The following is an 18,546-nucleotide window of genomic DNA, read 5'->3' on the forward strand; positions in this document are numbered from 1 at the left end:
AAATCTTTGAATTGAATCTAACTAAGTTTATAATTTATTGGCTCTCACTTTGAATTCGTTCTTATTTATTTGACTCGTTTATTAATTTAATTTTGAAATTAAATTAAAAATTATATAATAAACGAGGGTGAATGAGTTTTAAACCTCCCGACCTGCTAATCAACGGTTTGGTTCATTTGCTGGCCTAGGCTTGCCGTACCAACCCGTTTACAAACCCACATCCACATACGGATCTGATCGGGTTGGCCCGGATACTACGGTGAAGTTTGTAGTGTGTAGTGTGAAGCGTGAACGGTAGCACATGTTGCGCGGGAAGTCTTTTGTTCAATCCCGAATAAAAATCGTATCAATGGAGGTTTCCTCCGTTCCAAAGCTTTGCCAACGCGTGAGTTATTATTTCCATTAAGATCTGCAATTTTTTTTTTGGAATGAAAATCACTTGTGCCTCTCCAATCTTTTTCTCTTCTTCGACTTATTCAATTATTATTTTTTTTCGTCTGTGCTTTTTACACTATACAGTTAATTTCTTCTGCAATTCAAAGATGCCGAATCTCCGACGATTTTTGCAGACTGTCAGTTGTTCTCAAGCGCTCTCCACTTGTTCGAATTTCAAGTAAGCCGCGTGCCTGTGTTCTGCTATCGATTTGATTTCTTTATTTTGATCGATCTTCATATCCCTCTCGCTTCTCAATTAATTAATTAGACTTCTTGTAGATTCAATTAGGTTGCTCATAGTTTTGTGCAATTTATGGCGATCCAACTGAACTACGAATTTTGAGAGTTTAATCTACTCAAAACGGTGTTGTTCGGCTCGGTTTCCTTCCTTATAACAAACCATTTCTGGAAAATACAAAAGAAAAAAAAAAGGCACAAACCAGGGGAAGGAGAAGGATTTGCCTTATGGTCTCCAAATGCCAACAAAATTTGATGTCCGCGGGTTTTGTTATGAGCAGTTTCGGACACGGGTGTTGGAAGCTGCTTGGAGGATTTCCAGGACTGGAAATTCACAATGGATTCTGTTTCTGCTGAAAAATGGGGTGAGTAGTCAAAACGGTCTGGTATACTGTTAGCACCTCGTTTTCTAGTATCATGTTGTTCTCATGACACAATATTCTGAAGAAAGCATCCTGCATTTGGCACTGAGTTCTTCTTCTCGCTCTTGATGGCTCTTGTGTTATGCTTTTATGATGCAGATGGAGTTATTTCTGTCACAACTACAAGTGAGTTTCATCCAGCTTCTTCAACAGCTCAAGTGATTTTGCTTCTTTACATTGTTTTTGCTGTGATGCAACTACAATGTTTTAGTTGTTTTGGCCTTAAAAATTGATCTTTCTTTCCTTCATTTCATTTATTTTTTATATTTAATTTTACCACGGACCCAATGATTTATCATAACCTTGGCAACTGAAAGTCTTGAATGCTTGGAACTGACAAATTAGTTGTCAGTTCCCCTATCTCAGTTCCAGGAAGTTTTTGTTAGACTATAAATTGCCATGTAAACATTAATTTGAAAGTAAGATAACATTCTTGTCCTCAGTTCAGATTGTTTCTTCACTTCAGTGTTCCTGTTGTTATTCATGGATGCAGGCATTAGTGATAATGAGATATTTCAGTACTGTCTAAATTTAAAAGAAAGTACCTCCGCAAGAAGGTTGATCAAACTGCCTTCAAACCCCAAGAATGGTGCAAAATTCAGGCATGCAATAGGCCACAATTTTCATGCTGTCAGTTATTGGATTCTCTTGTCTTCAACTGTTCCATAATTTTTTCTTCAGCGGGACTGAAGTATCATTGTCCTCTTTTGAAAATATTGATGATTTGTTGGTGGAGATTGCTCACTTCCTTCGGAAGGTTTGTTGACTCGACTATGTGTACTTTATGTTTATTATTATTGTCAACTTGGTCCGGGAAATTACACATGTAAAGCAACTGTGGACATTACATGCACATGTGATTAGATCGTCTATTGGATTATTAGCGCACTCTTGTATTGTTATGATGCAGATAACATAAATGTGCATTTAATCATAGTGTTGTGGAGTGTTAGGAAATTTAATAAAATAAAACAATAAAACTTAAACACAAATATAAATACAAATATAAACACGATTCACAAATAGGTTGAGGCACAGCTATCTCGCTCTCTTTAAGGAGATTTAGGCGCTCTACGATTTTTTGGCGTAGCCCACAAACTAGTGCAGCATAACTCTCCAAGACTTGTCTCCCCCAAGATATAACAGTCAGATTTGAATCGTATGACTCTCAAATTCTGCACAAACGGAGGAGTCCAAAACTCCACAAAAAAACACCTTTCTTAGCTTCTCAAACTCTCTATAAGAATGATATGATGAGAATGATGTGAAGAAATTGGTGTGTAGCACCAATGTCTTAAAGGTTTATAGGCACAAAATGACCTTTCATTCCCCATGCACTTAATAAATAAGATGTATATATATTAAATAGATACACACCTAGATTTAAGGTACACTTCACATAATTAATCTTATGCATTTATGAAATACATGAATGAATGACCTAATTAAATGTATATATATATATAACCTATTCCAAGATACATGCTCTTTTCCAAGGTAATAAATAAAATAATAATATTAAAATACACTAACAATTCCCCCCTCATTTTAATATTATGTATATACTATGCATGTAGAGAGTTTAACAATCAAAGATGAATAATTATGCATAATGAAGGTGTGCTCTGCATTGAACCTTTACTTGGCGAACAACAACCTTTACTCCAGAGCCAGTAGTGGTCTTAGACTTGAACTATGACTCTGCTTAAGGAAAATAAAGTATTATTGCTTACACATAATCATTCAGGTGTTGACATGAGCTTTAACAGCCAGCACATTTTGGCATTGTGCTAATCCTGGTTTCATGAGCATATTTGAGAATATGCCTAATTCTCATAGAGAGCGGCCCTACTCTCAGGCTCACATAGGCGAAATTTGCCAAGGCTACTCTTGTAACTCTAACACCCCACTCATAAGAGATACAAATTATCATTAAGAGTTTTTTAAAAAACTCAACCTCCTCCGTTACAGGATAAATGCACTTACACCATAGGGATAAGTTTAAAAATAATAGTGCATTTCTTATGACCACCATATGATTCGTTCTTCCCATTGAACCCAATTATAGGATCTTTGGTCCTTGGGTTGGGTATCCTTATGCGTGGTTCATGATTTTACAGGCTTTAATCCCATTCCCCTCAATGTATTCCAGACCCTTTCTCTTGCTAAGGCCTTAGTTAATGGATCCGCAAGATTTTCAGAAGATTTTTTATAACTCACATTAATGATGCCACTGCTCAAATATGATCTCACAGTATTGTGTTTTCTTCTTATGGGTCTAGATTTACCGTCATAATAACGGTTATTCACTCTACCAATTGCAGCAGTACTATCACAATTAATTAGGATAGGTGATATTGGTTTTTCCCAAAATGGAATTTCATACAACATATCTCTCAACCAACTTGCTTCCTCACTGGCTGATGCTAAAGTAATAATTTCAGCTTCCATAGTGGAGTTAGCAATTATTGTTTGTTTTTTAGATGTCCAGCAAATTGCACCACCACCTAAAGTAAAAATATAACTAGTGGTAGAGAGAGAATTACCTGACAAAGTATTCCAATCAGCATCACAAAAACCTTCAAGTACAACAGGATACTTAGTAAAAAACAAGCCATAATTTTTGGTACCAACTAAATATTTCATTACACGTTCAAGAGCAATCCAATGTTCTCTACCTGGTTTGCTTGAAAATCTACTAAGTATTCGTACTGAATATGCAATGATAGGTCTAGTTAAATCAGTTGCATATCTTAGGCTACCAATAATGCTATTATATTCATTTTGATTAACCACTCCATTTTCATTCTTAATAGTAAATAAGTGAATATTTGTATCAAAAGGAGTAGTAACGTGCTTGCAATTATTATAGTCATATTTATTCAAAATTTTTTCAATGTAACACTGATCAAGAAATATACCATCACACGATCTTGTAATTTTCATGCCTAAAATAACATTAGTCTCACTTAAATATTTCATCTCAAAATGTTTTTTGAGCATTGTTTTTGTTTTATTTATGACATGCAAATTTGAACCAAAAATGAGTAAGTCATTCACATAGAGGCTAATTATAACATGTGAATCACCAAGTATAAGAGTTTTGGATTCCTTAAAAGGAGTGTACACCTTGAGCCAAGATTTATCATAACATACATGCCTATTAGTACCTGAGTCTGCCTACCACCCCTCAATACCGTGGACTATATTTATATCAGTAAGCATTGCCACAAATGGTTCCTCAACTATATTAGATTGAGGAATAGGTCCACGTTTTCAAAATTTACAAATTTGAGCAATATGCTCACTTTTGTGACAAACATAACAAACATTGTTGTTTTTCTTGTTTTGATTGTAAGGGGATCTTTGGTTCAAATTCTTTTGATTAGGGTTGCCCCTATTCATTTTGTGAGGTCTACTATTATTTTTCATATTTCTCCTCTTAGACTTTAATTTAGGGTTTTTAGTAAAAAGACCTTTGGGCAAAGTATTATGTTCAGAAGCAATTAAATTTACCTTTGTATTATTACCGTTATTGGTATTACCACTTTCTTGCATAATTGCATCTTGCCCTTTTGCCTTCTCTGTGTTATATTTATTCTGCAAAACCTTCCAGATTTTCTTTGCGGAGGAGTAAGTAGTATCATAATAATCATAAAAATGATTGGCTAGACAATTTAAATTGTAATACTGACATTTATACTTATATTTTTTTATTGTTCCAATTTTTCCGTGGTGATCTACTAACTCATCTTCATTCATTTTTTTGGTATCGATTTTTTTTTGGATCCTTCTCGGTGAGAACATAAGCAACTTTGAGGAGACTAAGGTAGAATAAAGTACCTTGCCTTTCCATTTCTTGAAGTAGGCTCCTTTAAACCGAAAAGGCTTGTTGAGATCTCCAACATTTTCATTCGGTTTCTCAACTATAGGCTCCATATTATGAATTTCCTTAAAATTGTTAGGAAATTTAATAGAATAAAACAATAAAACTTAAACACAAATAAAAATACAAATATAAACATGATTTACAAATAGGTTGAGACACTAATATCTTGCTCTCTTTAAAAAGATTCAAGCCCTCTGTGATTTTTTGGCTTAGCCCACAAACTGGTGCAGTAGAACTCCTCAATACTTGTCTCCTCTAGGATACAACAGCCCGATTTAAATCGTATGACTCTCTCCAATTCTGTACAAACGTAGAAGTTCAAAGCTCCACAAAAAAATACATTTCTTTGCTCGTCAAACTCTCTAGACTTGAAAGAAGGATGATATGATGAGAATGATGCGAAGAAATTGGTGTGTAGTACCAATGCCTTAAGGGTCTATTTATAGGCACAAAATGACCTTTCATTTTCCATGCACTTAATAAATAAGATGTATATATATTAAATAGATATACACCTAGATTTAATTTACACTTCACATAATTAATCTTATGCATTTATGAAATACATGAATGAATGACCTAATTAAATGGAGATACATAACCTATTCCAAGATACATGCTCTTTTCCAAGGTGATAAATAAAATAATAATATAAAAATACACTAACTTGGAGTAATTGACTAAACTTCTGTTATTTGAGGGGAGAATGTTGGATTTGTCCTTAGACTTTGAAGGATTTTTTGTTGGTTGATTTTGTTGGCTTTGGTAATCAAAAGGAGGTGAAGGTTTTGTGGCTGTCTGCTGTTTGTGCAATCATGTGGGTAACCTGGTTGGAGAGGAATGATAAGATTTTTCATTATTGTGCCTCTTTTAGATCTATTTGCGATAAGTTTGTCTTCTTGGCTTCACTGTGGGAGTTCACTTGTGGTGGGTTCAGTAATGCAGCTTTCTTTGATATTCAGCGCGATTGGTTGACCCTTTTAGGTTTGTTTTTATTCTGTTTTGTTTTTGTTTTTTCAATAATTTAACAGTTTTTGGTTTTCTTTTTACATTGCAAGGATTTCTCATCCCCTTCGTACTCTCTTCTTCTCTTTAATTATTATCTTTTTTTTATATAAAAAAAAAATTATATTGTTGTAAATTAGTTTTTTTTTAAAGCTTGATACACATTGTTGGCTCACGACCTAATATTTTAATCTTTTAGGTAAAGTGATAATCTAACATGGCATTAGAGCTGGTTGCCAAGAGATCCTAGGTTCTAGTCTTGTTGCCCAAGTTTATTGTGTGGTATTTAAAAAATTATTGTCTTCTCTGTAATGGATGTTATTTATCGTGTGTTTATCCCTCCATGTGCTGTCGTGCTGCACATGTGGGAGAGTGTTAAAGCTTGATATACATTGTTGGCCCGAACAACCTAAGCTTTTAGGTAAAGTGGTAATCTAATAGTTTTGATGGTACACACACTCATGTTGGGCAAGCATTTGAATACAATTTTATTCATATGCTGTAGGAATAACCCTGTGGATAATTAAGTATGTTCATTTGATATTTTGAGAATGCTTATGTGAAGGTTAGAGAAGGAAAAGCTTCTTTTTGGTTTGATAAGTGGTTGAGCAGTGGTCCCCTTGCGGAGTGTTCTCACACGATCCAGCATCCTAAGTTTAAGATTCAAGATTGGTGGGAGTCAGAGAATTGGGATATTGATATGCTGAATGATTTGGTAGGGGTCCCCAAAACGGATGAGATTTTGTTGTCATCTATAAAGCACAAATCGGGGCCGAACGTGTTTATTTGGAAGCCTTCCATAGATAGAAAATTTTCAATTGCCTCGGCTTGGGAGGTGATAAGAATTAAAGGGGAGCAGTACCCGTGGATGAAGTGGGTCTGACATAAACTTCTACCTAAGAAAGTATCGATGTATATGTGGAAAGCCATGTTCCAATGTCTTCCTGTAGATGAGAGAGTGTGGAAACTGGGAATTGATATAGTCTTGTGTTGTAACCGTTGCATGGCTACTTGGCTAGAAAGGAGGAATCTCTCAATCATGTTCCATCGCAAGTATGGTCTGGAAAAGAGCAGTGTCTGTCTTGGGAATTCTAAACTTTGATGATGAACCTTGGAGGGTGAAAATTAGTAGATGGTTCAGATGCACCAAAAAATCAACCCAAAAAGGTACGATCATCGGTTTGTTACCTACTATAATTTCTTGGAGATTTTGGCTCAAACGTTGTAAAGCCCGCATGGAAGATAAGTATGAGTCGGGGAATGCTGTTTGGTTATCGGTGAGGTTTTGGCTCGCTAAAATTGCAAAAGGTGTGAAGGGTTCTCTGCCTTCTATTGATAAGAATTTATTGGAAGAGTTCCAAGTGAAATCGATAACACTGAAGGTTAGAGCTCCTTGAAAAGTTGTCTGGGAAAAGCTTCCTGTAGGTTGGTTGAAACTAAATATTGATAGCTCTTGTAGAGAAAATCCAGGTTCTTGTGGTGGTAATGGTATCATCCGCAACTCATCAGGTAATATTAAGGCTGCTTTCTTTGAAAAATTTGAGTCAGGTACTAATAATGGAGCGGAGTTGCAGACTCTTACTAGTGGTGTTCGGCTCTGTAAAGAGTTGGGATATTAGAATATTTGTATTGAAAGTGACTCGGAATTGGTGGTGGAATGGATCACATCTGGATTTTGCTTTCCTGGTACTTGTGGGACTTTTGGGAATTGTTAGAGGAGGAGCTATAAGGCCTTCAGTTCTCTATAAAACACCAATTTAGAGAAGGTAATCAGGTGGCGGATTACTAAGCTCGTCTAGGCAAGGGAGGCAATACGAAGAGATATTTTGTAGGTGATGTGCTGCCGAGTAAAATAAGAGGTCTAATTAGGATGGGTAAGATGAGTATTCCAAACCTTCGCTTTTAACTCAGGTTTTGTTTTGCAAGTATTTGTCTTTAGTTTGCAGGTTTTTTGTTTATTGTTTGTGTTTGTTTTGTTTTGATTCATATGATCTTGTTTACTTTGTTTTAATTGGATTATGGTATGGGTTTTGTTAGGCTTGTTTTGGTTTTGTTGCCTGGGTTGGTTTTGCTTGTTTTTTTTTGTAATTCCCTTGTGGCATGTTTGTAACCATGGTTTTCCTCCGCCATAAGTGAGGGCTATTAATAAAGTTGTGTTTTTTTGCAAAAATAAAATAAAATTGATGTGCATTAAAATTGCAATCCAAGCAGTGTGTGTATGCATGTATAGAAACATGTTTGTTGGTACATTTTGGTTGTTGCGTAATTGAAATTCAACTATCTTGTTGCTGTATGATAATGATTAACTGGAGTTACTAGACGGAGTGAGCTAGTTCTGAAGGAGTCCTTCGCAAAAACAGAAGGCAGATAACCAGGAAGCAGCTATCGAATTTTGAACTTGAATCTACTCTAGAGCATAGACAGAAAATCATTTTGACAGGTGTTGACATGATCTTTCATCAGCGCAAGAGAGAAAGCAGGCTATAGGTGCTCGTGCACAATCAACATATTTAGGCTAAAGAAAGCAGGGAAAGCAACTGTTGTTGGGAGAAGCTAATAGAGCTATCTAACAACGATGTTATAGGATGCTGTCTTAATCTTGAGCATAAATTGGAAACTTTAAAGTATTGCAACAGATTTGAAAAGTCTTATTTGCTTGCAGTTTCTTATAGATAAGACTAATCAAGCTCTTTCAGTTACAAAGTAAGGTCATAGCAGATCAGATTTACATTTTAACATGCAGACCAAGTGTTTTTTTTTAGCTATGATAAGTTGATCATCTTCCCATAGGAGACACTTACTCTCAGTTTATATTACAGGCTAATATATTTTTTGGTCTATGATCATTTCAAGTATTTTAAGCAATGTGCTGTGCTAAAATGATTATCTTAGCAAGTTATAGATTCTGCATGTTATCTGTTCATATATCAATCTTTTCTCAGTCTCCATTTTCCTTCGAATAATTAGTCATGGTTGTATTTTTTTTTTCAGTCTTAACTTCTCTTCATTTTAATTTAGCCTTTTGTATGGTGTTGCAGATGCAAGTCTTAAAAATACCTGTGAGTTGAACTTACTACTTCCATGCTAATTTATCTTTTAATTTTACATTCTATATTTTTTATTTTGAAGAAACTTTGCTAAATAAGCCGCATAAATAAAGTTTTTTAGAAATACTAGTTACCTCTATTAAAATTTCTGATCTAGGTTTTGCTTTACTAATGCTTGCAGCTTTATCATAAGTGACCATGCCATTTGAAGCATCCTTTATGAACCTGTGTCTTTGAATTAGTTCTTAGATAATTAATGGCAGTTCTGCTTTTTCAATATTGAAAAATGGAAGGGATAATGCATTTTAGGATTGTATGCAATGTTGCCTAGTCATGCTTGCATCTTGCAGCACATTCAATGTGTTGGGACTTGGGGATCCACCATAATGCTCACTAAGGGCTATCCTTGTTAACTCTTCATACAAAAATTATCCCCAGAAAGTTCAATTATAATTTTTTGGATTTTTATTTTTTCTGCTTGATCATATTTTATGCAATTGCAAAACGTGATTGGAGCAGTTTGGTCCAGTCATGTGGCTCTCATTAACTTTAAGAGATCTCATTCTGTTTGGAGGTTCATAAAAGGACTGTTTTTATTTTAATTTTGTTCGAAGAGGTTGCAGGCTTGGCGTTGTCGGTACCCCCAAAACATGGTACTGCTGCTGAAAGACTATGTACAGGGACTTCCATTAATGACCAGAGCATATACTGCTTATTGTTTCTATTTTCATTAAATTGTTGTTCCTGACTTGTACTCTATAACATGAAGTTTCCTGAAGCTACATGGCAATAAATTTTTTTCAATAGATCTACAAGCTAGATTAATATGATCAGATGATTGTGTATTGTTTAACGAAAAATGAGTCTTCTAATGTCATCCACTGAGGTAGGGTTCATCTAGTGTAGGTTTCTTGTCATCATGAATAATATTTGCTTGCTTTTGGTGGTCAAATCCTCTTGTTCGAGCTTACCAGCTCTCACTGCCATTCTTAATTCTTGAATTTGATGGTTGGAAACTGTTGTGATTTTTTTATTAAATGAATGACCTAACTCAAAGATAGGTCTCTCTCTCTTTCTCTACTTCTCTCTATTTATAATACAATTCATATACATTCTAGTGACCATAATTGTTGTAATATGTGGCTCATATTTTGAGTGAAATGCATGTACAAAGAGAAAACAAAGTAGAAAACAAGACTGCGGGTTTGCAGGATCAAATCGTCGACGGTTTTGCCAGGTGCAGAAGAAACAGTCGACTGTTTTTGTCCTGTTACATCGTTTGTTTGGTCTCGGCTTTAAACCGTCAATGGTTTGATTGAAACCGTTGACAGTTTTGCTTGGTTACTCAGTGCTGGTTTTCAAATTTTGAATTGGGAACTTGTATAGGTTGGGTTTTGGGGGGAAAACCTCCGGGAGGGTTATATATACGTGTTGTATGATATAACTCTATGTTTTTTGACAGAAGATAGTGAAAAATCACTGTTGTTTGCTCCCGTGGATGTTGGCATTGCCGAACCACGTAATTCTTTGTGTCATTGTTTTATTGCTTTCATATAATCTGTGTGATTGTGTTTTCAATATATTTCACTAATGGTTGCTGCGTTGTAAGATTGTTTGTTTCCGCTGCGCATTAATTTGCACAAAAAGTGGTATCAGAGCATTTGGTTATAATGGCTTCTGGAATTTCTTCTACAAAGTTTGATGTTGTTAAGTTCGATGGAACGGGAAACTTCGGACTATGACAGAGAAGGGTTAAAGATCTATTAGTGCAGTAAGATATGGTGAAGGCATTATACGGAGGTTAACCGGAAGGCATGGACGAAACAAGTTGGAAGGAATTGGAAGCGAAGGCTATGGCAACTATCAAGCTTTGTTTAGCCGATGACGTGTTGTATTATGTCATGGATGAGGAATCTCCCGCTGTTGTTTGGTAGAAACTTGAAAGCTGGTATATGTCTAAGTCTTTAACGAACAAGTTGTATCTTAAGCAGAAGTTGTATTGGCTTAAGATGGCAGAGGGTTCAAATTTAAACCAACACATCAATGTATTCAATCAGATTATAAGTGATTTGATGCGGGTTGATGTGAAGTTCGAGGAAGAAGACAAGGCATTGATGCTATTGAATTCCCTACCTACATCTTATACGTATGAAAATCTGGTTACGACTCTAACATAGGCCAAAGAAACCCTGAATTTGGAAAAGGTAACAAGCACTCTGCTGGGTTTTCATCAAAGAAAGAAGGCCAATGATGAGATTTCATAAGGTGAAAGGCTTGTGGTGAAGGGTAACCAGGAACGTGGGTGAAGTAAGTTCCGGAACGGAACGAGTAGTAATAAGTCTCAATCACAGTCCAAGAAGAAGAAGGACATTAGATGTTTTAAGTGCGGGAAAAAAGTGCACATAAAACTGGAGTGTCCGGAAAGGAAGAAGGGGAATGCAGAAAATCAAGAGGGTTATTCAAAATCGGCAAATGTAGTGGAAGGAGACTCGGAAAGCGGTGATGGTGATATGCTTTCTGTTTCATTGCGGTCAGACCTCCTCACGGATTCTTGGATCCTAGATTCGGCATGCTCTTATCAATGACACCAAATAAAGAATGGTTCAGCACCTACAAGTCAGTTAATTCTGGTTCTATTTTGATGGAAAATTATGCTTCATGCAAAATAGTTGGAATAGGAAGTGTCAAAATTAAAATGCATGATGGTGTTGTGAAAACATTATGTGATGTAACAGGTTTAATTACAAGTCTGAAAGTGGGGTTATGAAGTTGTGTAAAAGCATTTTAATGGTGATGAAGGGGCAGAAGTTAGCGGGAAATATCTATGCACTGCTGGGTACTGCAGTTGTAGGTGGAGTTGCAGCTGTAGATTCTGAGTTAGATAATACTATTTTGTGGCATATGTGGTTAGGGCATATGGGTGAGCATGGGATGAAGGAACTTCATAAGAGGAATCTTTTGAAGGGTATCAAAACATGCAGGTTAAATTTTTGCAAGTATTGTGTTCTTGGAAAATAGAACAGGGTGTAGTTCAAAACAGCCACTCACAAAACGGAGTGTATTCTTGACTGCATTCATTCAGATGTTTGGGGGCCGGGGAGAGTAGCATCACGGGGTGGATATATGTACTTCGTGAGTTTTATCGATGATTACTCACGGAAAGTCTGAGTGTACTTCATGTGACACAAGTTAGAGACGTTTGCCAGGTTTAAATTGTGGAATGAGGTGGAAAATCAGATTGGGAGGGGAATTAAATGCCTCAGGTCAGACAATGGAACCGAGTACGCTGATTCGAGGTTCATGGAGTTTTATGAGCAGCATGGCGTAAGGAGACATTTCACAATTCGCTAGACACCCATAACATAATTGTGTGGTTGAAAGGATGAACCAAATTCTAATCGAAAGGGATCGGTGTCTCAGGTTGAATGTAGGGCTAGCGAAGAACTTTTGGGCCGAGGCAGTGAGTATGACATGTTTCTTGGTTAACCGATCACCAATGACGTCACTAGAGGGAAAAGTTGCAGCGGAAGTATAGACAGGTAATGCGGTAGACTACTTCGATTTGAGAGTATTTGGTTGTCCAACCTATGTGCACATTTCTAGTAAGGAGAGATCAAAACTTGATGCAAAGTCTAGACGTTGCATTTTTCTGGGATATCAGAAAGGTGTGAAAAGTTTCAAGGTGTGGGATCCATTGGCAAACAAAGTGATGATCAGTAGAGACGTGGTTTTCGATGATAAATCCATGTTGCAGCGTACTCAGGAGGAAGAAGAATAGAAACAGGTGCCAGAAAACTGGAGCAGAGAAGAGTAGTGTAGGTGGAGTTAGAAACTCAGGGCAAAGATGACAGTGTTTAGGATACAGGGACTTCTAGCTTGGAAAACCAACAGGATCACAATATCTCTATACATAGACCTAGACGCACTATCAGGCCACTGCCCAGCTATAGATTTGATGATTTGGCATCTTATGCTCTCATTACTAGTTGTAAGGATCCAATTACTTTTCAAGAAGCAGTGCACTGTTAGGAGAAAAGTAGATGGATGTGTGCTATGGTGGAGGAAATGGAATCATTGCATAAGAACCAAATGTGAGAGCTGGTGGAGCCTACAGAATGGAATAGGGCGATAGGTTGCAAGTGGGTGTACAGGAAGAAGGAAGCGGTATCAGAAAAGGAAGGTGAGAAGTTCAAGGCTCAGTTAGAAACAAAGGAATACTCACAAAAGAAAGGAGTTGATTATGATGAAATCTTCTCTCCTGTGGTTAGGCACACTTCCATCAAAGTAGTGTTGGGATTGGTGGCGCATTATGATATGCAATTGGAGCAAATGGACGTAGAAACGGTGTTTCTCCATCGTGATTTGGAGGAGCTAATTTACATGACACAATCAAAAGGGTTTAGTCAACCTGGACACGAGCACTTAGTTTGTAAACTGAAAAAATCACTTTACGGGCTGAAACAGTCTCTAAGGCAGTGGTACAAACGTTTTAACTCCTACATGATCCGGATAGGCTACAAGAGGTGTGAGCATGATTGCTGTATACATGTGAAGAGTCTTGAGGATGGTTCTCTCATTTTTCTGTTGTTTTATGTTGATGATATGTTGATTGTTGCGAAAGATATGACTGAGGTAAATCAATTGAAGACTGTAACGACCCAGAAAATATTGATATTCAAATATTAAAGAGAGAGGAAAATGGAAACAAAAACAGAAGGAGGCAATAGGCAAAGCATTCGTCGACGACATTGCATTTTGGAGATAATATTAAATAGTCATAATTTCAGAAAATTGCCAAGCTTCATCGATGAACACAGGGCTTCGTCGACGAGAAAATACCGAGAGACAGTTCGGGCTGCTCTGAATTTCATCGACGAACACAGGATCTCGTCGACGAATTTTGTGAAGGGCTCGTCGACGAGGTTACGTGTCTCGTCGACGAACCTGGCCCTATAAATAGTGGAAATCTGAGATTTTTATCATTTTTCACCAAGCTCTCTCTCTCCTCTCCCTCTCTCTCTCTACGTCTCCCTCTCCCTTCTCTCTTCGTTTTCAGCCCCACCAGTCGCCGGATCGACGATCCGAAGCTACCATGACGCTCTTGGTGGAATTCTCTACAAGTTTGTTGGAGCGGATCATCGAGAAAACGAAGTTGGATTTCATCCCAAATTCAGGGTAAGGTCTTTTATCCAGTTTTTGGCCTTATGGTAGTTATAACAAATGACGTAGGCGATGAAATACTGATGTTTTGTTCTGGGACATTGTGTTTTCAGGATGTTGAGTTAGGAATCCTGCGGGTATAGAGCAAGATTTTTATAGGGGCTTTTCAAAGTTGAGGAAAGGGAAATATGCTATGTTAGGAGTTTTTGTAATGATATTAGAGATTTTATAGATGCATAACTCCACCATTTTACTATACATAATTTTCAGAATATGAGTTTGAAACAGTATTTGTTTTAGAATATGAGTTTAAATGATTGTGTGGCCTAAGTGATTTTCATGAGATGAAGCAATTTATATAGCTTTAATAATATATATATCATACTGTACGGAATGCATGGAAGTAGACAATATGTACAATTTATATGGTTTTTTTTTCTCAATATACGAAATTATATAGAATATACAGATGTAGATATATATATATATATATATATATATATATATTCACAGAGATTATATAGAGAATGTACATGTATTTACAGTTTTATAAGAATAGTTTCTTGAAACAGAGATATACACACATATATATATATATATATACAAATACATGTATACAGTATTATTCAGATCGGTATTTATACCACAGCTTTATACAGAATTTAGTATGCCATGTTTCCTATTACCGTAATATACAGACAGAGATACAAAGGTAACATCAAGATGCTACAGATGCAGTATACAATTTTATAGTATATATATATATATATAGTACATAAAGATAGCGTTACGGTAATTTTGGAAACATGATGAAAACAGTAAAAGAGTGTATATGTATATATGTATATAGTATCAGATCCCTGAGGAAAGATACACAGACAGATACAGATTACAGAGCACGGTACCGTTGTTAGATACAGATAGAGTGCAATCACATATCTCAGATAGTATGTGGGTACTGTCAGTCGTGCTCGGAGAGTATGCAGCTCCCCAGTACACTGGGTTGAGGGGGTCGGTTTGATGAGGTAGTAGCCAATCCCGAGCTTAGGAGAGGATGCAGTTTGGCCGGACTGAGATAGTGTAGAGTATGATGACTTATCTGGAGGGCCGACCAGATAGAGTCCCGCCTACGGGCCGCACAACCCTATCATGAGGGGTCAAATCATGACATATAGAGTCCCAGGGATAAAAGCACAGTTATATATATGTTTACAGTCTTACAGTATATGATGAGTATAGTATGATATTACCAGTATGAAAAGTAGAAAAACAGACGATACAGTATGTTTTAAATTGTGAAAGAAAGATATGTTTTATAGATGATTTATTACATTGCAGTTCAGTTATTATTTTTAAAAGTATCTTTAACTTAGTTGCTACACACTAGTAATAGCATACTCCCACTTATTGAGCGTCGACTCACCCCATTACTTTAACATTTTTTAGGTGAGCCAGTTAGGCGAGCAGATCAGGCTCGCGGATAGAGTGTAGCTTAGATCACCCTGGTTATAGGGTGAGTTTTGACAGAGTTGTGTATGTTTTTGGGATAGATGATACTGGAGGGGCATTTTTGTATGGTCTGTATATTTTGGATTCTGGTATTGTACAATTTATGTATAATGGTTATATGATTTATGTTTCCGCTGCGTAGGAATTTTTATTGTATATTTATAAAAAAAAAAAAAAAATGATAAGAATTTTGAGGTCATTACAAAGACTCTGTTGAATAAAGAGTTTGACATGAAAGATTTGGGCGTAGCCAAGAATATTCTTGGGATGGAGATTCGTAGGAAAAGAGTTGCAGGGAGATTGTGGTTATCTCAGAGCAGCTATGTGGAGGAGGTGTTGGAGAGATTTGGCATGGTTAATGCAAAATCGGTAAATACACCGTTAGCCAATCATTTTAAATTGTCTACTGCTTAATGCCTAAGGACGGATGATGATATCTATGACATGTCAAAGGTCCCTTATGCTAGTGCAGTGGGGTGTTTAATGTATGCTATGGTATGTACAAGACCGGACTTGGCACAAGCTGTCGGTGGTGAGTAAGTTTCTTTCAAATCCAGGTAGGCAACATTGGGATGCCGTCAAGTGGATTTTCAGATACTTATGGGGTACTTCTTACTATGACATCATGTTTGGCAGGCAATAGAGTGATCGGTCGAGTGTGAGATATGTTGATGCAGATTATGCAAGGGATCTGGATGACAGGAGGTCTACGATAGGGTATGTGTTCACTTTTGTGGGAGGGCGTATTTGTTGGAGGTCCATGGTACAATTTATGGTTGCATTATCAACAATTGAATCGGAGTATATGGCAGTTGTCGAAGCTGCAAAGGAAGCGTTGTGGCTTACAAGTTTAGTCAAGGAGCTGGATATATAGCAAGATGGAGTTCAACTGCGTTGTGATAGTTAGAGTGCCATCTATTTGGGGAAAAACCAAGTGTATCATGCGAGAACCAAGCATATAGATGTGAGGTTCCACAGGATCCTAGAGTTGGTTTTTTGAGGTGAACTTGTGCTTGAGAAAGTTCACACTTTTGAGAATGCAGTAGATGTATTGACGAAGCTTGTTATCACGGAGAAGTTCAAGCATTGCTTGGACTTGCTTAATGTCTCTAGTTGCTAGATGGGAGGCAGTCCCAACCTATTGTCCCAGGTGGAGCAGCGGGTTATGTTTTCGATTTTCTCCTAAGGGGCGCATATTCACCAAGGTGAAGATTGTTGTAATATGTGGTTCATATGTTGAGTGGAATGCATGTACAAAGAGAAAACATGGTAGAAAACAAGAATGCTGGTTCGCAGGATCAAACCGTCGACGGTTTCACTAAAACCATCGACGGTTTTGCCAGGTGCAGAAGAAACAGTTGACTGTTTTTGTCCTTTTACATCAACTGTTTGGTCTCCGCTTTAAATCGTCGACGGTATGACTGAAATTGTTGACGATTTTGCTCGGTTACTCAGCCTTGGTTTTCAAATTTTGAATTGGGAAGTCGTATAGGTTGGGTTTTGGGGGAAAAACTTCTGGGAGGGTTATATATACATGTTGTATGATGTAACTCTATGTTTTTTGATAAAAGATAATGAAAGATCACTGCCGTTTCCCCCCATGGACGTAGGGATTGACAAACAACATAATTCTTCGTGTCATTGTTTTATTGCTTTTTAATCTGCATGATTGTATTTTCTGTATATTTCATTGTTGGTTGCTGCGTTGTAAGATCGTTTGTTTCTGCTACGCATTAATTTGCACAACAATACCCTTACTAAATCTCACTAATTAACATAACACTAACACAATAATACTTAAAAAGACTAAAATAATCATTAACACTCCTCCTCAAGTTGAAGCATAGATATCATCTGCTCATAGCTTGTTACAAATAAATTTAACACAAGCACACCCAAAGCTTTGGTAAACAAATCAATAAGCTGCATATTGAACTTCACATTAGTGGTAGTTATGAGCTTCTGCACAAGTTTCTGCCAAACAAAATGACAATCAGTATCAATGTGTTTCATTTGCTCGTGGAAGATTGGGTTGGAGGCAATATGAAGAGTAGCTTGATTATCACACATCAACTCCATAGACTGAGAATGTGGAAAACCCATTTATTCCAACATGTTCTTCAACCAAACAAGCTCACACGTGTGAGCCATAGCTCTATGCTCTAACTCAGCACTTGACCTGACCACCACAATTTGTTTCTTACTCTTCCAAGAAACCAAATCACCCCCAACCAAGATACAATACCGGTTGTGGATCTTTAGTCGAAAGGCAACTTGACCCAATTTGCATTTGTATATCCTTGAATATAAATATGACCCTAATCTCTATATAAGATACCTCTCCTAGGTGCACCTTTGAGATATCTCAAGATACGAAATTATTGCATCCCAGTGACTTGTCCTCGGAGAATCCAAAAATTGACTCACAACACTTGTTGCGAAATATATGTCTGATCGAGTGACTGTAAGATCTTCAATATCGTCTAGGATTAGGCAACAAATCACCTATATCAGACACTGACTTGCTATTAGGATTCGGTTTGGATTGTAGGAGTCTAGTCTCATCCAACAGATAAAGAGCATACTTCCTCTATGACAAAATAGTTCCTCTATGAAATTTGGATGTTTCTATACTCATGAAGTATGGTCCCAAAATCTTTGGTTTGAAACTTAGTCTATTGAAAATGTTTAAGGCTTTGAATACCTTGATCATCATGACCTATAATTACAATATCATCCACATAAGTAGACACCCCATTTTGTCTGAGGCTTCAAATAGCAAATTAAGGATTTTTTATTTAATTTTAATGCCCTTTTTGATCCTTTTCTAGGAATGATTTTT

At 36.8% G+C, this 18,546-nt stretch overlaps 1 protein-coding gene across 5 annotated transcripts in view; it reads left to right on the forward strand.

Moving 5' to 3' along the window:
* Positions 1 to 304: 304 nt before the first annotated feature.
* LOC131144391 (type 2 DNA topoisomerase 6 subunit B-like) overlaps positions 305 to 18,546 on the forward strand; it is a 34,393-nt gene continuing 16,151 nt past the window's right edge. For 2 of the 5 annotated variants that reach the window (XM_058093015.1, XM_058093016.1), the window contains exons 1-7: positions 305 to 385; positions 520 to 613; positions 954 to 1,037; positions 1,194 to 1,220; positions 1,588 to 1,696; positions 1,776 to 1,851; positions 9,027 to 9,047. In XM_058093015.1, coding sequence (XP_057948998.1) covers positions 350 to 385; positions 520 to 613; positions 954 to 1,037; positions 1,194 to 1,220; positions 1,588 to 1,696; positions 1,776 to 1,851; positions 9,027 to 9,047 — 447 coding nt within the window. In that variant the 5' untranslated portion in view covers positions 305 to 349. Of the gene's footprint in view, positions 386 to 468; positions 614 to 714; positions 1,038 to 1,193; positions 1,221 to 1,587; positions 1,697 to 1,775; positions 1,852 to 9,026; positions 9,048 to 18,546 lie in introns of those variants that run through there. The other 3 variants (XM_058093017.1, XM_058093019.1, XM_058093020.1) reach the window with 2 other exon arrangements.

This window comes from Malania oleifera, chromosome 12 (assembly GCF_029873635.1).
Source record: "Malania oleifera isolate guangnan ecotype guangnan chromosome 12, ASM2987363v1, whole genome shotgun sequence".
Classification (NCBI taxonomy): domain Eukaryota; kingdom Viridiplantae; phylum Streptophyta; class Magnoliopsida; order Santalales; family Ximeniaceae; genus Malania; species Malania oleifera.